General features: G+C 38.3%; 1 protein-coding gene across 1 annotated transcript in view; it reads left to right on the forward strand.

The window, feature by feature from the left end:
* Rit2 (Ras like without CAAX 2) overlaps positions 1 to 20,053 on the forward strand; it is a 331,595-nt gene extending 311,542 nt beyond the window's left edge. The window contains exon 5 of the mRNA XM_052155647.1: positions 19,826 to 20,053. Within this exon, the coding sequence (XP_052011607.1) occupies positions 19,826 to 20,053 (228 nt within the window). The remainder of the gene's footprint in view (positions 1 to 19,825) is intronic.
* Positions 20,054 to 21,943: the final 1,890 nt, after the last annotated feature.

A 21,943-nucleotide genomic window follows, 5' to 3' on the forward strand; every position in this document is an offset into this window, starting at 1 on the left:
ATGACTTCTTTGACTGCTCTAGGTGCTTATGAGTTCCTGAAACTATATTTTTGGTGTTAACAGTTATTTGGCTTCTGTGTGCTAAGGTAGGATGTAGTTAGTATCTAGACAGCCCCCCCCCCCCCCCACCAAAAAAAAAAAAAGAAAAGAAAACACTCCTGGTATCAGAGATTCCTTGAGGAAGTTCTACTTTCTCTTTCTCTTTTCTCTCTCTTTCTCTCCCTCTCTCCCTTTTTGTTAATCATTTTATTCATTTACAATTCAAATGATACTCCCCTTCCCAGTTACCCCTCCATAGAACCCTCATCTCATTCCCCTCTCTCCCTCCTGCTTCCCTTCTATGAGGGTGCTCGGCTACCAACTCACCCACTCACTGTTCTCTTCTTATTCACTCAATTACCACTGTTCTCTTGGTTCTTTGAAGTGGCCTCTGGATAGCCAGATGACACACTCACTTTTTCTGCATACCTGGCCTATGTCATAAGAAATCCTAGAAATTCTTACCCTGACCCCTTTTATCCTACTTTTGTCATCCCATTTCCAGCATTCATGTAGAGAAATTTTAGTCCATGGATGCTCTGGCAAGGGATCATATCCAAAGACCTTCTAGGTCTGTATTGGTTGGAAAGTGATCTGGTTGGAAAGCAGATATGCCCTAGATTATAGTATCATCTGACTGGAATACAGACACACCCTTAGTATACACCTTTAATCCCTAACAATGAAGATAAGGTTTGTTTGTAGAAGGAAGCAGTCATTACTTGAAAATGACAACTAATTTTGGGACAAAGTAATGAATCAGAAAAAGATTTAACAGAATGAGTCAGAGATAGGATACACTCAACTGACACAGGAGCAGCACAGGAAAGGGAGGTTACTTAAGGAAACACACACACACACACACACACATACACACACACAGAGAGAGAGAGAGAGAGAGAGAGAGAGAGAGAGAGAGAGAGAGAGAGAGAGAGAAAGTGAGAGAGACAGAGGCACAAAGACAGAGACAGAGAGACAGAGAACAGAGAGGCAGTTTTATCCAGACAGTTTCACAGAGAGAAATTGTAGGCGAAGACAGACTGAGACTGAGACTGAGAAGGAGCCAGAAGATCAGAACAGACTGCAATAGTTTATCTGAGGCCAAGTGAAACAATTCAGCAGAAGCTAAGAGAGGCCAGTTTGGATCAGGCAGCTTGGAGAGGAATTTGGGCCATAACAACTGAATTAAAGCAGACAGCCAGAGTTCAGAAAGGGCTAGAAAGGGTGACCTTATTCAGCAGTAAGTCTCTGAGACAATTACATCTTGTGAGTAAAATTACAGTTATATATTTATGTTTCATATGACATTTAGCCTTAAATTTAAATTTTGATATAAAATGTGAAGGTCTACTTTCAATAACAGCTCTTTTTTGAGAATGACCATTTGTAATTGAGTTTGTATTTTCAGTTCTCTCTCCGTCTCTGTCTCTCTGTCTGTCTCTCTGTCTTTCTGTCTCTCTCTCTGTGTGTATGTATGTGTATGATTGTGCCTGAGTACACATAAGAGACATGTACATGTCTTTGTGTGTTTATAAACACACAAAGCATACGTGAGAGTTTAAATATTGTGTGTGAGTGGTGTATATGAACATTGTGTGTTAGTGGGTACATATGCCTGTGTGTGCACAATATGAATGACAGAGAAGGGAATTGTATGCCCTCTCTATCACTTTCCAACCTCTTCTTTTGAAAGTAGGTCTCTTAGTGATCCTGGAGATGAACATGTGCAGTGACCTATAAGCCCCTGAGGTCCTTGTGTATCCACTTTTCATATCTCACAGAACTGGGTTACAGGCCCATGTGACAATTTTTTTCTTATTGGTGTTAGGATCCTAACTCAGGTTTTCATGCCTGCACAGCAGTGATTTTTTCCCCTTTTAGCCTTCTTTCCAACCCTCCAGTCATGGCTTCTTTCCTCAGTAAGTTCCACAACAGTCAAAACCCCAGAGGATATAAAAGACATCCCAGACAGTGTTCAAGCATGATGTTCTATTGCTGAAAGTTGAAGCGGTATTAGTACACCTTCACTTTACAGAACTTCATGCTTTTAAACAAATATGAAAATAACAGAAAATAAATGCAATGATTCAAATGACTAGAGAATCCAATTTTGTTTTCTTCACCCCTAACTAAATTCAGAGCCTCTAACCACATAATCAGAATATATCTTTCTACATTGTCCTTATATTTCCATTGAATTTATTCTAAGGTAGATATATTCTACATATATTTCTTCCCAACAGGAGGATGTGTCTTAGCCTCTTTTATTAATATGCATATCATCAATATTTAGACAGAAAAACCCTGCCAACTACTAGGAGGTAATTTCAAAGCCTTGAGAAAGAGATAATATATATTCTATAAAATCTATTAAGCTTATGAATATAAAATTTATATGTTTCAAGGTAAAATAAGGAAAGTCACTTCCAAAGGAGAAAGTCTTCTAGATTGCATTGTATCATTGAAACTTCCAACTTTCAACTTTTGAAGGAAGTTTATTCATGAAAACAGAAACCTGGAAATCTCTGGGTTAGGTAATTACAGATATATCAATTGGACTTCAGAAATGAAAAAAACCTCAGAGCTATATACTTTACTGTCTCTACAATTCAATTCCTTCATCTTTCTTGTTTCTTAATTAAAGTGGCCTTCAAAGGTAGAGTTAGAAGCTTTCTTTCTTCTGGCAACTAATTAGGCTAGCCTCTACCAAGTCTTCTTCCAAGAATGTCCAAAGAGACTCAAAGAGCTATTAGTTCACCTGTTTCAGGTTGAGGTATCCATGGAAACCCTGAACTCCTAATGTCTGGTATTTATTTACCAGGCTCCCGTACTTGGAGGGCAATTTATTGCTAGGTTTTGAAACCATCTCTTGAACCTGTGATTTAGATTCAGATTGTTTTGTAAATAATAACTCCAAACCTAATTGTATCTTAGCCGATCCCAATATTAGTCTAAAATATTCATTTTAAAGGTAAACAAATGATCTTTGCCAAAGAATCTAGTAAGAATGAGGCACAGAAATCTTATATAAGGATGAGTTAAGGGAACAGAATATGTTTGTATGTCTGTGTATATAGGTATAATTACTGTGACGTGGATATATTGCGACTACATACAATGCAACACACACACATATATCTATATTGAAAGCAATTATGATCACAATCATTCATGTGCTTATTTCTGAATGTATATATTAAAGAATATTCTTCCCCTTTAGGCTAATGTTAGAAATCTCTGACATGCCTTGTTCCCCAGCATCTCTGTTCTCCCAGACGTTGCTTTTGTCCTTCTGGTGTGTGAGGGCAGACCTTAGCAGAAAGTCGGCTGTCTTAAATATGGCAAGTCATCCATCAATTTCTCCCTGGGCTGTCTGAATTCCTTTTAATACCTCTTGTAATTTTCCAGGGGAGGTTTTCGAAAGCCACAAACAGAATCTTAATGTTGTAAAATATCTTTGGAGACAGTAAATATTTCCTTTCACATGAAAAAAGGCTGCATGTCAGCTTGTGTCTGGGAAGATAAAGACACGTTCCCAGTTAAAGTTTATTGTTTTTTAATTCTCCATGAGTCACGTCCTTTGCATAACTACTCTTGAATGTACTGAACAGCGTAGGTGCTATTCTCTGTGTGGTCACAAGCTAGCCACCTTCTCTGGACTGTCACAACTTGGTCTCGGTTTCCTGTACAGCTTCAGTGTGGGCACTATTCTCTGGACAGTCATAGCCTGGGTGCTTTTCCATGGATGCATATCATAAATGGACACTAGTTTCTGTACAGTCATGGCTCAAGTAGAAGCATATTTTTTATTAAGCTATTAGATTCTTGCAAGTCATTTTCTTTTTTGATACAAAATACTAAAATATTAATTGTTTTCTAATTGCCCAATATTCACCCAACTAATGTGCAAATGCTTTGATTATGCATCCCAATGAATCAGATGAAGAAAGTAATGACAAAATTAATAGCTATTACAACCCCCATTGAGAAGCAAATTTAGGCTCCAGGAAGCTTACTGGACTTCATGGCCCTAAATATTAAGACAGTAATGACTATTCACAATAACTAGATAAAATAGACTCTAAAATCTTCCCAATCAGTCTGCACAAAACTATCCACTAAATAAGGCTGCATTGCAAATTAGTGTGGTATATCGACTTTAATTTTAATTTTTTATGGTAATGTTCCATATTTCTCTTAGAGATTGTTCGCAATTAGTGAAATAAAGATTGTAGAAATACTTCCCAGAAATCCTCTGGGTATTTTGCAGATGAGAAAGCAATGTCCTTGATTTACATGGGAATTTAATTTAGTGAGTAAATGCTTATAAAACCTTTTATATGGTTGGCATCTGATCATGCAAAGGAGACGACAGTGAGAGTTTGTACCCTTGAGAAGTACTATTTGGAGGGTTAAGGGGTCATCTAACTCTGGTACTTGGGAGATGCATGGGATAAGGGTAAAGATAATGTCTCAGTTCAGATATGTTAGTTCAGAGAGAATGGTTCTACCTTCAGGGAATGGGGTATATTCACTCACAGGTACATTTATAATAGAGATCATATGTTATGGAATGGAACGTGAACATGGCTTTAGTAGCTATAGTGCTGAATACAGAAAACTGGCAGCAGATAGTTTCATGTATATGTAGGTTCTGCTCCTGGGGACAGGATGTGAAAGGCAGGCTGGCTCAATAGAAGACTGACAGGGATGAAGAGGTTTTTGCTATCATCATCATCATCATCATCATCATCATCATCATCACCACCACCACCATTTTATTTATTTACAATCCAGCTGCTACCCTGCCCCTGGTCCTGCCTTCCACAGTTCCTCATCCCATTTCTCATCCCCTTGTCTCTGAGTGGATGCTCCTTCATGCCCAGGATCTCCCCTCCCCCTGAGGTCTCAAGTCCCTTGAGGATTACGTACATCTTTTCCCACTGAGGCAAGACCAGGCAGTCCTCTGCTATATATGTGTTGGGGTCTTGGACTATCTTGTGTATGCTGCCTGGTTGGTGGCTCAGGGTGGAAATGCTCCCGGGGTCTGGGCTAGTTGAGACTGCTGGTCTACCTGTGGAGTAGAGTTTTTAAAAAGGCTAAAGCATAGAAGAAATCACTGATATTTGGGGTAGAAGGAACTTCATATACACACTATTACATTCTCACAAAATATTTGTGATTATGTTACAATATGTTATGGCTTCACTTAGTAAAATATATCCAACTTAATATTCAGCAGTTCTAAACACAGATAATGTATCCAGCTGTTTTCTATTAGTAGAAATCTATCTGCACCATCATAAAGATAAGAAGCAACCCTCCCATTGAAGTCAGAATTCACAAGAGCATATGCCAGTATCTGTACTTTGTAAATAAAGAAATATAAAGTTCTAAGTACATTTGCATTCAATGCATTATAAGCAAGCTTATCGTATTTATTGTTTTCCTAACTGTTCCCATTTAAGGTGAAAGCACAGTCTTGCTGATACTGAGTAACTTAATTGTCACTTAATTAGCAATTTGCAGAATATGCAATAGAGCCCAGGTCACTGGATTTCAGAGATCAGTCACTGAACAGGATGCCTTCTCTCTGTATCTCAGCAAGTAGGGCTGTTTGAATTCGCACAGTCTGGGTTCCCGACTTCTTCCATGAAGGATGGAATGCAGATAATGTCAGCAAGCTGACAAGTCCTTCAGTGATAGTGTCTGTCCTCAGGTACTCAGACATGACCGGAATCCAGAAGCAAAAGGAGGTGTCACAGATGTGAACAGTCTCCGATCGCTGCTTCGTAACAGACTTGTCAAGCATGGCTGCTGTATGCTGGCACGCTGTGTACCCAGCTCCTGGGGCGGTCACTGGCCTCACCCAGGGAGAGATCAAGCCTCTGCCCTGAGGAAGCAACAAATGGAAGACGATTCTAAGGCCACACAAGGTCTCTTGCAGCAGTTAGAAACTGTCATATGTGCAGCCACTTGAATCGGCATGAATATTCCATGTCCAAGAGGATGGGGACACTATGGGACACACTTTTAAAAATAGACCTTTGAATTTCCTAGCAAAAACCCCAGATTCAGATGTCTGGTGTCACCAGTTCTCTTGGCAAGCAGCACATCCCAGACATCCTCAGCACTTTTGTCCCCAGTTTCCTCTTCACACAGATTCACTTGCTTCAGGTACCATCCCTTCTCCCCACTGTCCTTGTGTTCAGAAAAAAGAGGAAAATGGAATGGTAGAAAAAATAACCTTAGGTGCCGTGCCAATTCAAATGTTAAATAACTGAAAGATTTGGGGTATTTGGGCACCCCTGGTTCTTGTAGTTTATCTAAATTATATAAGATGGATGAATTTTTGAGCATGATCTGTGGGGGAAAATCTCAGAAATTCAAATAATGTTGTCATTACGAAGAAAGAATCTTGACAGAAATACTTGCTTTTAAAAACTGGATAGTCATTGCAAATAGGTGGGGAACGAGATGACTGTCTTAGTGATTTGAAAGTGATCCTCTTTAGGATCATTTGGGGCATTGCATTTGCAGTCTTTCGTCCCTTTGCATTGTGGTTCTAATAGAGTCCTTTTTTGGAACCAGGACCCACCATGAAAGGGAGGATTATAAAAACTTAGCTCATGTGATTATGAAGGCTGAGAAGTCCATCTTACTTATATTAAAAAAAAAAAAAAAACCAGGACTCCCTAGAAAGTCAGAATGTAATTCTTGGCCAAAGAAAAAGACTTTAAAGGGAAATGATGGTGGCTTGAGTTCAAATCCTGCACAGGAGGGATGTTAGTGTCTGAAGAAGAAGCTTGATGCTCCTCTCACGCTTCTTCTTCACGCACTTAGGCTTTTAATGGACGGAATGATTTGTCAAGCACATCACTGAGCACAACCTTCCTTAATCTACTGATAGGAATGCTAATCCCCTCTGAAAGAAAAAAAATTACAAAAATACCTAAGAATACTATTTTACCAGCTATCTGAGCATTCCACAGCCCAGTGAGGTTGATATATCATTACAACAGAATTCAAGGACCGTTAGCCCAACTGATGCTTTTTGTTCTTCTAAAGGGTCCAGATTACTCCAGTGCTTACTTATCAAGAAGTTTGTAGGCCCTGGGAAGGTGACAGACCATGCCGTTACATAACCTTCTGAAAGAAATATTATTATTTAGTTCTGTTGGACTTATTTTAAGCAAGAGGAAATTCAAGTATTAGAAACGAAGTTACCCAAATATGGGTTTATCTATAGTTTTAGCTTTAAAGATAAGGACATTATTTTATGCAATTATTAAATGTTCTCCATGATGTTTCTGACAATGGGGAATCTCAGAATTAACTAATTGGAGCTCAGATATTTGCATTAATTTTACAAACTCTCTAGACAGAAGAAAGATTGGTTTGATCAGAAGATGAGGCATGTACAAGTATTTCAAAGAATCTTATTTGATTCACTGGCTGCACTAAAGGACTTGTGGGAACTTCCAAAGGAATTCTTGAAAGGCATAAGACAAGATGCATAACACCACAGATGAATTTTCAGTTACCAGTCTGTGATTTTAGAGCCATTAGTTCTGGACACTTTCACTTCTTCACTAAGGTGAAATAGGAGGGTGAGGATCTATTGAAAATGAGAGGAGGTCAGAGATCTGAGAAGTGCAGATTCTGAAAAACTAAATGAGATGCAGTAAAAGATTCTGAGAACTTACAAGTAAAATGATTGACAAGAGCATCAATAGCTCTGCTAAACTTGAGCCTTACATTTGCAATGGTGTCAGCAGGCACAGGCATAGAGTACTTTTGAATTACACACAAGACTCTGTGTGTAAGGTCAGAGAAGAATCATTCCTATCTTTCATACATTCTAAGACTGAAAAGCATCAAACTTCCTTGTTTCAATTTCATATTCCTTTTCACAGCACACCTTTTTTAAATACGACCCCAAATGATGAGTAGGCCAATAATGAGTATGAGCAATCCTCGAGAGAATAGTGAATCCTAGAGCTTTCCTAGGAGATCCTGGGGTCATCTCACACTTCCAGCTCTGGACTCTCCTCAAGCAAGGATGGCAACCCTGTTTCTTTCATGCTGTCCAGGCTCCAGGCATTTTTTTTGGTAGGGTGTAATGTTGTCACAAAAGCATATGTGACCATATATTTGTGATGAATGACATTGACTGCATGCACAATTTATCGGAAATAACGTAAAATCTTTATTCATATGCAATTGAAGCTTCTGAATTTTCTAATTCACAGTACCTTCTGGATTTTCTAATCACAGTTTTAAAGGAGGTTGGTTTTTTCTTGGTCATCTTTCTGTGTACTCATTTATTCATGGAAGAGATAGTAAAGATATTTGTTTTACATGGTTCTTTATGCAAAGTTTCAAGGCTTTGTAGAAAACACATTCTTTTTCTCTTGTCTTATACTCTGCAAGGAGAAGACATTATAAAGTCATACAATTTATTACTTAATTATAATAGTTATATGTGTTATGAGTTATAATTTCCTTCTTTATATTTTGCACAGTACAACTTTTGTTAATATGATAAATTGACCATTAAAATATTTTTGATACTGATAGAATAAATTTTGGTAAGTCTTGGAAAACTTACCTGTGGATAAAAATTCACTGAAAGTTTCAAGAAACCATTGATTTAATGTGTATCACGTGTACATGTTTACTTATTTGTGTAAACATATAAAGGAATACCATATGAGCATATATGCATCTCTCCATATATATTACTATATATAGAGTACATAAGGTGACCAAGTCTATAGATTTATAATGTTCATAATAAATACCTTATTTAAAAACCTTTAGAGGAAATATTCAAAGAAAAAGCTAGGCATCATCACTGTTAGCAAAATATTTAGCATTAACCTTCACTTCTCTCTCTTTGTAGCAACTGTTGGCTGCCATGGCAACCTTTCCCCCAGCTCTGCACAGTTCTTTTAGATGAAAAGCACAAGGCCTTGGAGACTTCAAATGTCTCCTTACAAAGCAGTCCCAAACCTTTACCCTGGAGCCATTACCATCCTGGGCCTCAAAAGCCCCGGCTACCACATTTAATTTATTATGTCCTGCTTCAATCAATAGCACTCTGGAGCACCAGGAGGGAGGAAGCCCACTGCATTTTATTGTATAGTGTATGCTCGCAAAATGTAACAAGACTTCCTTTCTAATTTCTCTGTGGGGTTCCAAAACATTTCAGAAAATACCAAGTAGTTTAGGCACTTACACTAATTTCTGTGTTCTTCTTCTTCATTCCAGTCTTAGGGAACATTAAAATCTCATTTATACTCTTGCCCCATTGTTAGTCCCTGACTCCCTCCCTTTATCCACCTGGATGATTGCTGCTTTCAATTTAAGTTTCATATGGAAGCTCTATGTTTTGTTTTTAGAGAGAGAGTTGAGAACTACTAAAATGAGGTTAGGGGATAACGTTTGTAAATGACATCACCAGGGAAGTCCCGTTTTAAGTTTTCAAGTGGCTCATTGCTGAAAAATGAGCTTCTGTAAAAGTTGCAGTACTGGCTGTCTGTCATCAAGCAGCTTAGGAGTAATGACATCATTCTATAAATATGGCCTGCTTATAAGTGTCATTCACATGACTGGAATGAGATACAGTAGAAGCTAAGATAACATAAGAATACCCTGAAGGTATAACTTGGCTTTTCCATTTCTCAGAGAGACAGAAAATAAGCATATTAATGCATTTGTAAAATTATCTCTGAAAGCAACCAAGTGCCCGAGAGGAAATGAGGCAGAGACATGGGATAACATTTCACAAATGTTCATGAAGACTCCTGAAAAATAAGATGTTCACTTAGGTGACATAAGCAAATCAGACAGTAAGGAAACTTAGAGGAGCACGTGACAAACAGGACATGATACTTGAAACAAGGCAGGAGAGTCACTCTGGGCCTGGAGTCCCTGTTGGGGTGAAGGAGGGAATAGCAGTAGGACTAAAAGGCTTGATGTGCTGAGAAATCATGTTTGGTAGGTTTGCAGGTCATGATGAAAAGGAGAAAAAACTTCCCATGGGGTAAAATTTTGATCCAAAGGTGAGGCTTTCATTTGCTTTCGAAAACGTCAGTCCTATTTATGTGTGCACACTCTGCCTGCGAATTGCCTCAAATACCTTCCTGGAGGCATCTACGAGTTGGTTTTTGTAAATACATAAGGAGACGGACAAGAACCCTAAACAAGTCTCCAGGAGTTCACAGCTATGCCGCTCCTGGTCCAGGCTGCTGAGCTCTGGAAACCTTAATTCTTAAGACTCCGTCCTGTGAAAAGACTTTGTCCATATGCTAATGTGCACACTGCAATAAAAAGTCTTTGGAAGCAGACACTTGAGTTTGGCACCGTAGACCATTCGGCCATCCTGATCCCTTCTTACTCAAGAAAGCTCTTGACATGCTACAGTAGAACAAGAACATGCAAAATACTACAACACAACAATGGGATCTGGGCCAAGGGTCACAAAAACCTGTGTTCTTCCGCAGCTAAGCATGGAGACCAGAGAGAACAAGAGGAGCTCTGAGACCCGAGAGAGAGACCCCTGATTACCATTCCACTCGGGTTTCTTCTTTATCTCCAATAAATTGCTTGTGATAGGCAAACGTCATTTGGAAATCAGACCTTGGCTTCTGGAACTGCGGTTTGATGGACTCACTAGAGTTGGCCGTGAGTCGCTGGCAATAGCTTATGAGGGTCATATCACTGTCACCATATTAAATATTTAGTGAGCTTCGGCCAGCTGCATGCTTGTGGCTCAGCCTGGTTCAGGGTGACACGTAGAACAAAACATGACTTCTTGTTGCTTGGTTGATAACATAAAGCTCCTTCTTCTTTACAGATTCTATGACAACAGAGTCAAGAAACCATATATCCAAAATATCTAGAAAAAAAGCAAGCCTTTTCTGAGATGGCTTTTTCTCATAACTATTTCCTAAAAAGTTGAGTTGAAAACTATTCACAAAACATTTATATTTAATTGATTCTTATGAATGATCTTGCAATTGGAGATAAAAGGTATAGGGTATTAAAAACTTCCCCATTTTCCAAAAGCAACATGAGCATCCTAAGATTATAGATTTTGAGTGTGAGTCCTGGAACCAAATATTCCTTCAGAGACACTTAAGGACAAACGCATAACATGGGATCATTTGGTTCACTTGGATATCAGTTTTCAAGAAAGGATAAAAACAAGATGGTTTGAATGGAGCAGAAAATATCAAAACAAAGATATCAGATAAAATTAAATAAATCAGGTAAAATTTATCCAAACCATGACCAGTTTCATTGGAAGTGGTCCTGAAACTTACAAAGCCATTTAAAGTGTTAAATTGTACACGACGGGCTAGAGAGATGGTGCAGCACTTGAGAGCACTTGGTGGTCTTTCAGGGGATCCAGGTTGGGGTTCTAGCACATACATGGTGCCACACCATGACATTTAGCTCTAGTTCCAGGGTATGCGATGTGCTCTTCTGGTCTCCACAGGCACTATTCACACTCACGATGTACAGAAGTATGGGCAGGCTGTCTTAGTTAGGGTTTCCATTGCTGTGAAGAGACACCATGACCAAGGCAACTCTTATAAAGGAAAATATTTAACTGGGGCTGGCTAACAGTTTCAGAGGTTCAGTTCACTATCATCATGGTGGGAAGCAGAGCAGCATCCAGGAAGACATGGTGCTGGAGGAGCCAAGAGGTCTACATCTTGATCCACAGGCAGACAGGAAGAGACAGGCAGCTACAAGCACCTAGAAGGACTACACTGTTAGAGCCTGATCATAGGAGGAAACCTCCAAAACTCATCCCATAGTGACCTACTTCCTCTAAAAAGGTTGCACCTCCTAACAGTGCCACTCCCTATGGATCAAGCATGTTTATATAACCATACAAGCAAAACATATATAAAGTGAAATGAAGTATTGGAAACTTGAATGTTACTAAAGAAAATAGAACAATATAAGCTTTCAGCTGGTTTATTCTCAAATACACACACACACACACACACACACACACACACACACACGATGTTCTGGTGCCTACTTACTCTGGAAAGTATGGTTCCTGAAGTACTGATAATGTCTGGTGTAAAGGAATATTTAGTAGCTCCATGGATGAAAGTGGAAACAATCTAACCATTAATATATATTATGTATAAAATTGTATAGAAATAAGCATGTATATTACATATTCTGTTCATTGATGTATAAATTCGAGAGGTTGCTGCATACACTAAGCACTGTTTCTGTAACCCTGTGGGATGGCCTTCACTAAGAAGATACTTAGCTAGCAGCGATTCTGCTGGAAGAAAAAGAACTCCTCACTGAACATTAGCAGTCACAGTAGTTGGAATTAGTTTCCTTTTGTGCTATTAAGAGTTATAAAGCTTATTGGGAGCTACCATTACCATAATAACCTTCACTATCATTCAATTTATTACAATCTATTTCACATTCACTAAGCTAATGTGAAAACTAAAACAGATGTAAAGAGCGAGGAAGCTCCCGGAGTCAGCAGATCTCTGCTCCTGCGTGCGTCAGCAGCTGGCCCATCTGGCATCAGCTCTGCTCCCTGGCGGCAGTGGTCTGTCCGCCTTCCAGATGTTTGCCAATGCCTCCTCTAGCTGGTGGAGAACCCCTCCCGTAGGTTTTTGAAATTCTCTATTACTTGCGTGAAACAGTTTTCGCTCTTATTTTCCTAGCCATTGTCGCAAGGCTTTCAGGTGAGCATTAAGTCTCACAAACTCGCTAGTTCACCAAGTCTTACTCCCAGCATTCAACGCACATCCCCTCTGCACACCCCTTCTCCTTGACAGTGCTGCCTTTCCTTAGGATTTAATTGTAACACACCATCAGAAGTGCTGCCCGCCTGCATAGACCTGTGTGTGGAATGTGTTTTCTTATTTTATTTGAGATAAACTTGATTTTTGTAATTGACTTCAAAATTTTTATAAACTTTATTATCTAAAATTGTAAATAGACAAAGAGTACTCAATACTGAAAGCTTAAATTTAACACAAAGCTTCCTGGCTTCTATTTTAAACACCGATTTTAACTTAACAGAAGTTCTTATGATTATATAGACTTTGGGTCTGTCTAATTTTTTGCTGTGAAGTTTTTATTTACATTTTACTTTTAAATAGATTATGATGTTTGTAATGGTTTACTTGTGATGCTTATATTTTTATAATACAAAGCATCTCATAAATCTGCTCATATACAGAATGCATACGTGGAAAATGTTGATAATTCATAGACAATAAGCATAATTTTAATGGAATACAAAATATCAATTTAACTCATGACTCCTTTTTCCCACTTTGATTGCCCCTCCAAAGTTTCATTTATTTGGTAGTAGAAATAACTCCCATATATCTTGGTCAAAATATTCTCAAAGAATTAATGAAAATTCACACTGATAATTCTATATTAGGGCACCAATGACCACACTTACATTTCATCACTCATTTGGATGAATCCTACGTATATGCTGATCTTTTGCTAGGTTCTCTGCCACTGATTAGTATTAGACTATATGTCTAATGTGTACCCTATGAAGATAGTTTATTGGGTAGATACTTCAATTGATAAACTTGCCTGTTTCTACTTTCCTAAAACATGAATACAGTGATATGAACACCATATTAAGATAGATTTAAATAATTGTACAAATTTTCATATGTTCCATTTCATTTGATATTTCAGTTCCAAATATTTTATAATTTTCATGTAATTTCATTTTTATATACATAGAAATATATTTTTCACAAACACTTAGAGATTTCCTAGTTATCCTGTCTATTGATTTCTAGCCCAGTTCTGTTTTTTTTTTTCTTTTTGGAATAAGATGCGATGTTTATTCATTGCAGTATTTCCAGACATGGTTTAGCATGGTATCTGATGCTTACTTGAAAATAACACAAGTATCTGTGGCATCGTGTATAGCATCAAATACATGAAAATTACATCAACTATTTTCATTGCTTTGTTCAAATCTATATTCTTACTGAATTTTGATGCCTTGTTCATTTAACTGCCAAGAGACATATATTAGAAATCTCAAGTAAGATTGTGGATTTTAGTAATATCAGATCTTTCTTCTTATAAACGGAAGTCATTCTTTTTTAATTAAGAGAACTTTGTATATGTACATATATATTATATTTCTGGTAGGTTTATTTTTATCTTCATAAAATATTTCCTTTTGTACTGACTGGTTTTGTGTGTCAGCTTGACACAGGCTGGAGTTATCACAGAGAAACGAGCTTCAGTTGGGGAAGTGCCTCCATGAGATCCAGCTGTGGGGCATTTTCTCAATTAGTGATCAAGGGGGGAGGGCTCCTTGTGGGTGGTACCACCTCTGGGCTGGTAATCTTGGCTTCTATAAGAGAGCAGGCTGAGCAAACTAGGGGAAGCAAGCCAGTAAGAAACATCCCTCCATGGCCTCTGCATCAGCTCCTGCCTCCTGACCTGCGTGAGGTCCAGTCCTGACTTCCTTTGGTGATGAACAGCAGCATGGAAGTGTAAGCTCAATAAACCCTTTCCTCCCCAACTTGCTTCTTGGTCATGATGATTGTGCAGGAATAGAAACACTGACTAAGACACCTTTATATTCTAGTAATATTCTTTTACATAGTGTCCACTTTACAATGTGTTGCACATACAAGAGATTAAAGGGAGAGGTGCTCTCCTGTGTCTTAGGGGTGGGGAGAGGTGCTCTCCTGTGTCTTAGGGGTGGGGAGAGGTGCTCTCCTGTGTCTTAGGGGTGGGGAGAGGTGCTCTTCTGTGTCTTAGGGATGGGGAGAGGTGCTCTCCTGTGTCTTAGGGGTGGGGAGAGGTGCTCTCCTGTGTCTTAGGGGTGGGGAGAGGTGCTCTTCGGTGTCTTAGGGATGGGGAGAGGTGCTCTCCTGTGTCTTAGGGGTGGGGAGAGGTGCTCTCCTGTGTCTTAGGGGTGGGGAGAGGTGCTCTTCGGTGTCTTAGGGGTGGGGAGAGGTGCTCTCCTGTGTCTTAGGGATGGGGAGAGGTGCTCTCCTGTGTCTTAGGGATGGGGAGAGGTGCTCTCCTGTGTCTTAGGGGTGGGGAGAGTTGCTCTTCTGTGTCTTAGGGGTGGGGAGAGGTGCTCTCCTATAGGCAGTTTAAAGAGTTTTGGAATCGGGTCTGTTCTCAGTGCCCAAGCTTTTGATAAGAAATATATGAAGTTAATGCTTAAGTAGTAATCTTTTTTAATCTTCTTTAATATTTTAAATAATTGTTTAAATTTTTGGATGTATAATTGCATCATTTCCCCCTTTCATTTCCTCCCTCCAAACCTTTCATCGTTCTCTTTTCAAATTCACGTGTTGAAGCTTGCTGGGCTTCCTGTCGCGACCACCCTCGCCGGCAAGGAATGACGCAACACATGAAGATCTTCTTCAAGCAGTTTACTCAGGACCCTTGTACTTCTTCTTCTCCCCTGTACTTCTTCTTCTGACCTGTACTACTTCTTCTCCCCTGTACTACTTCTTCTCACCTGTACTACTTCTTCTCCCTCCTGTACTTCTTCTTCTGACCCCGGAGAGAATCAGCCCAGCCCTTAAATACTAATAGCCAGCCAATCAGTCTTAGCCACGTGGGCATTGCTGATAGGTTGTATCCATGCAGAAGGTGCAAGACTAAACAGGCTCCACCCAAATAAGGACTTATTAACTGTTAACGACAGTTAACGACAATTAACGGGCAAGCAGCTCCCTACAGCTTCCCTTGTTCATTTCAGTATGGTAGTCTAAACATCATCTACAGATATTCATAGATTTTCGATGTCAAGTTTCAACTTTTTTTTATTTTTGAGACAGGGTTTCTCTGTATAGCCCTGGCTGTCCTGGAACACACTCTGTAGACCAGGCTGGCCTCGCACTCAGAAATCCACCTGCCTCTGCCTCCCAGAGTGCTGGGATTACAGGCGTGTGCCACCACTGCCCGGCAAGTTTCAATTTGTAAAGATGATGAACAGAGGAAGAAAACTGAACCTCTTAATTACACAACAAATGACATCACAGAATCAATTAAATACAGCACTGTGGCACTGAGGTTGCTGAAGGCCAGAGCAACGTGAAGCAGCATGTGGGTGGAGTCAGAAGTCCTATTGGTCCTAGAGATGCAATGTTCCAACTTAGTCCTTAGTCCTTAGTCCTAAGGACTTTGTCATGCACAAACAGGGCTCTGAATGGGCAATAGGAAGGTAATTCTTCCAATACTTATTCATTAAAGAAAATTTTCTTTTAGAAATTTATGCAGACATTTTGAACTTCCAGGTCTATTACTGAGTATTAGTGACCAGGAGAATTCTAGGGATTTAATGGTTCAGGCTGCAAAATGGTAGGAAGAGAAAATGCTCAGAAGGCAAAATGTTGGTAACCCAAAGGCATTCAATCCTATCCTGAATGAGATCTTTCCAAGTCTTTGGATGATGATAATAATACTAAAGAGAACAGAGATAGCTCTAAGGGACATTTCCCTGGGTTTCATAGAGCAGTGTAACATTTGTGACTCAGTGAATTTACCATCATCCATTATTTCAGCCTTTTATGTTCAGTGTTTTAAGAAAAAGATACAATTCAATGCTCAGTTCTAGAATAAATCAGCCCTGTGTCTCATATCTAGACTCTGAGGAATGTTAAATTCTTACATTCCCTAATAGCTATGGAATATCTCTTTTTGACAGTGCCCTAAGTAGAAGTAGAGGATAATACAATATTAATTGCTCCTAAACAGGTTACAGTGTAAAAATCATCCTTTACACTAAATATTTCTATGAAGGCAAGAAGCATTGAATTACTACAGAGATTACTTACTCCAAGGGAAATATGTCTTTTTGCTCAATTTTAGTGTAATAGAATCATACCAGATGTCAAGAAGCAGTTGTGAGCACATAGTGAGAAAGTTGGGATTAGAATGCTGATGAGTTGTAGGATTATATTTTTCAAAACCTTCACTAATAAGTGTATTTAAATGTTTTAACTTCTCATCTAGCCCACCACCCACCAGAGGTAGTAGAAAGGAAAGGTTAGCAGGGCAAAGAATGATGTCAATCTATTTAGAAATAGTTCTTTGGGGTGAATTCAATCTGTGTTGTCAGGATATCAGCGGTTCAGTGCACACAAATCAGCAGCAGTAGCTTGATCTTTTTGCAAATACCATTCACAAATGAGCAATAGCAGTCTGATCCAGAAGAAACTATGAGGCTCTGCCAGTTAGCTGCCAGAACACCACCAGAAGTTTCTGGGTGCATTTCTCTTTACAAAGTCACGACAAACGAAAACCAACAAGGAGTGGCAAGGCGAACCAATACCGCACAACATCTTTCACTGAGTTATATTTATACCCTTTCCAAACATCAAGGGTTATCTCAAGCATCCACTCTAGGATGCCCTTTTCCCAGGCAACTTCCAGAACAAACACCATGTGTCTGTTCTCAGCTAAACATCCTCCCAGATGTCTGCTTTAGCTGATAAGGCAGTGTCCAGAAAAATATCACATAATACAACTGAGCCTCCAAAGAAACCAGAAATTTCCATTTCAATGAGTCCTGCTGCTTTAGGAAGCATATCAAAATCATTTATGTAGAAACTGGAGCAAAACAAAGACTCGAGGAAAGACAAAGTGCAGAAGCCCATGAAAGGAAAGAAAAGGGGAGTCAATGAAAGATGGGGCTATTCCGTGAAGAATGAAAATGCTGAATTTGTGATGATTAAGTGCATGGATATCTTGGAGTGATGAAAATTAGGGTAGCAACTCAGTTCATACCCAGTGACCAGGGCAAAGGCATAATTAAGGGGAAAACTTATTTCCTTAAACACAGCTTGTCACTCCCTTCTTAGTGCAGTATTTCTTATGTCAGGGATTCTAGACTTTGTGACCCAGATGGATAATCAAACTGGAGAATATTTCCCTTTTCTCCTCTGTAGCATTTATCATTTTGACTTCAGTCCTAAGACAAATTTCAGAGTTTTAAACAAATAATTCCTTCCTTTTCCAAATCTCATACTTTGGCAAACAGTAATAAAGCCAAGTCTCAGGATCCAGTATTCTATTTCTGCTGTTTAAGAATAAAGCCTTCATTTCCTATTCATATAATCATTGATTCTAGACACATGCATGAGAGCATACACACATACACACACACAGACACACTGACACAGACACACAAACTTACATACACTCACATGTACATGTTCACACTAATACATCTGATGATAGAGTTTTCATAAGTAAATCTGCAAATATTATTTCTTCAGACTTTTTTTAGAAAATTAGTACAATATATTAAAATCAATTGTTAGAAAACTTTGTGGTTTCACCTGTAGCTTTATTTTGGAAGTGAGCTGTTATTATATAGTATAAAAACTTGGACTATAGTTTAATTATATGCAGTGCTTTTTAAGGCTTAATAAGGTAATTTCTCAACTTTATAAAAATAAAGCAAAACAAAGCAAAGAAGAGATCAGGCAATCTATCTTTTATTGGAGTCTTACTGTATTGATTATGCCAGTCAAATATTTCTATTTTTATGAATTTATTATAAGGAGTTTTTCAACCTTTCCCTATCCCTCTTTTCATGCCTCAGTGTGAGCTGATTATACAACAGAGGAGTTGTCTTTTATTCTCTCCAAGATTTTTTTTGGACCATTGAGCTTGGTATTCTCTATCAGAGTGGAAACACATGAGGAACAGAGTGTAGCCAGAATTTTATATAGCATCTTCGTTTGCTTTGTTGTTGTGATACCACATGTCCAACATAGGTTGTCTTAGAGGAACTCACAAAAAACCCAGGTACATTGCTCAGGACCACAAATTGTTATCTGAAAGGCTTATGGGAGATATAAATGTTGAGCAGGAATTCTAGAACCATCTATAGTACAATAATCTAGTATTTAAGCATGTCTACATAATTTCTGTTTACATGCCTGTTAATACCTTTAAAGCCTTGAAGATCTTTGTGGGTCACTCTCCAGGATCTGTGATTGATACTCAAAGGATAACAGAGGAGGCAAAGTGGCAAACACAGCCAGCTTCTAGGTTATAGAACATCTAGTACAACGGTACAAAGCATAGCATGTTAACCCACAGATGACATGTAAAGCTTTAAGCTGGAGAAAGGTTCATTTACCACAGTGACAGTGTTTTGCTTCCAGATTCCTTTGTCAGAATGTTGTTTGTGAAATGTTCATTATGTTAGAAGGGAGATGTGAACTATATAACCAATAATACTTCAGAGCTTGAAATGTTTCCAGTGTACTTGTTTTATAGATAATAGCAAGACCCATAACAAACCATCTGGTAATTCCTGATTGGACATGCTGGTCAGCATAGCCAAATAATGAATTTTGATTGCTGGACTCTTTACCATCTATAATGCCAGTGATGTTCTTTGATGAAACAGAAGCAGAAACTGACACAAAATAGTAATACAATTATCCATGTTTGCAAAACTAACTTAAAAACCAAACAAACAACAACCCAAAAAACAAGAAACAAAAAAAAAATCAGTTAAGCTGAAGACTTAATGTAGAATACAACTGTGCTATTGAACACTGCACTACCATGATAATCTTGATATTTCAGGAACTGAATTTGAGTTATAATTATTTTTCTGATGAATTAAGATTTCTCATCTGTCCTTAAAGTCCAGAAATTCTAGAACTTTTGCAAAATAAAATCGTACACTTTACCTTTGTTAATGAAGCCTTTATCTCCTCTTCTTGTTATTTGTTTCCCCCCCCCCCCCCACCAGGTATCTACTGAAGAAGGCATGAATCTTGCTCGAGACTACAACTGTGCCTTCTTTGAGACATCTGCAGCCCTCCGATTCGGTATTGATGATGCTTTTCAAGGCTTAGTGAGAGAAATTCGCAGGAAGGAATCCATGTTGTCCTTGGTGGAAAGGAGATTTAAGAGGAAGGACAGCCTGTGGAAGAAGATAAAAGCCTCCCTGAAGAAGAAGAGAGAAAACATGATATGAGGTTTTGCTTCTGCATCCTTCCTGTCTCTCTGCGTGTTTATCAACCAGACAATTGTTCATATGTCCATCTCACTCTCTTCATTTCTCTCTCTCTCTCCCACACACACACACACACACACACACAAACACACACACACACACACAATCTACCTGCAGGCAGAAATTAGACTTCTATAACTGTATGTCTTGAGATAGTTTTATTTTGCCTTTAACAGCTGGATAGATTTTGTCAATCAGCTGGATAATGCTTTATAGATTTTACAATACATTACCAAATAAAATTAACATTCCAATTGCCTCATTTTCCTGTAAAGAGTAGCTTCATTTTGTATGCTGTCTGGTTATAAAGAAAATAAGCAAACTTGTAACTAGGATGATAAAAGGCTTAGGGGGTCTGCTTCTGCCTGATATCCCTGGTTGTTTGCATTTCACAAATCTGTAAATAATGAAGAGGCTGGAATAGCTTAAAGAAAAAGAATGTCCTTGTCTTCTCTTAAGTCTTGGTATTTCTTCTTGAGTCTTCTATAGATGAACATTAGAAAAATTATTGATAATAGAACTGAGTTTGTGTTGTTAAAGTACTAAAATTTCACGTCCTCATATTTAGTGCTCAGCCTGTCATACGCTTTTATAGAAGTATCACAGCAAAGTTACCGCAATGAATGTATATGTTATCTGTTGTAAAAAGACAGCAATGCTATGAACTTGGTGATATGGACATCCAAGAAAAGACCCTTTGCCGCTCCCAATGAATCTTCCTTAGAATTGCTTCACCTGCATAGTAGCCATCTGTCTGCAAAGATATGGCATCCACATACTAAATATTCTCTTCATATTATCAAATTCCCTGTCTCATTTCCCATGAAATATTACAAGAAGCTGACATTAGAAATGTTGTTGTTATTTGTCTTACAATGGTTCATTGTGCAAAATAAAATCTCTCAGTTACCCATTTCCCTCTTGTGCAAATTAGTTTTTTAAATTCAAGTTCAGAAAGCAACCACTGGAAAGAATGATAATGGATGTGTGTTAAGAGGAAAACCAAAAAAGCTAAGCCCAAAACAGAATCTGTCAAAACAATTTTCATGGATTGAGGCCAGTTTTATCATAAATTAGGGAACAGTAGAATTGAGGGACAGGGGTGTCATTCAACAGTCAGTCTCTTTCCCTTCTTGGGCTCACAATGACCCTGAAACTGGGTTAAGTGCTGAGAACAGAGAATGAATCATTCCAAAAAACCCCTAGCTTCCCGTAGTTTAACATTTACCTGGCGGACTGACTCCACTGAAGTAACACTGGAATCATAAATACTTGTAAGGGGAAATAATTCCTTTCACATGTATATAAACGGGGAAATTAGATAAAGGGTTATCAATTCCTACATGTTAGAATGAAAATCTTTTAGAACATTATAATTTGGAGTTACTTTATACTTTAGATTAAGATTCTTTTCTTAATTCCACAAAACTTGTTTTTGTCTTTAGGTTTTAGGATCAAGATGTTGAAGTTATTGATCTTGTGTTGTGATTTTTTTTTCTTCAACCACATCTTTTATACATTTTTCATTCATCCTAAAAGTCTAATAAAACCAATACACTGTAAATTTCTCTTCTAAGGAATACATCATTTAAAAGATAGATCACAAAAAGGAAAAATATATCACAAAAATAAAACTTATTTTATAAATACTGTAAGTCTCTATATAAATTTAAATTTATATTATTTGACATATAACAATTATACATGTTAATAAAGGTTTGTGTGATACAGGATAGTTAGAACCTGTCTTTGCTATTTCCTTTGGTTTGGAATAAGCTTTTTCTTTTTTTTTGTTCAATTGGCTCCAGCATGTCCTTTGTGTCCTGAGCTTTAGCCTTTAGCCCCTCTATT

Source organism: Apodemus sylvaticus, chromosome 13 (genome assembly GCF_947179515.1).
Source record: "Apodemus sylvaticus chromosome 13, mApoSyl1.1, whole genome shotgun sequence".
Taxonomy (NCBI): Eukaryota; Metazoa; Chordata; class Mammalia; order Rodentia; family Muridae; genus Apodemus; species Apodemus sylvaticus.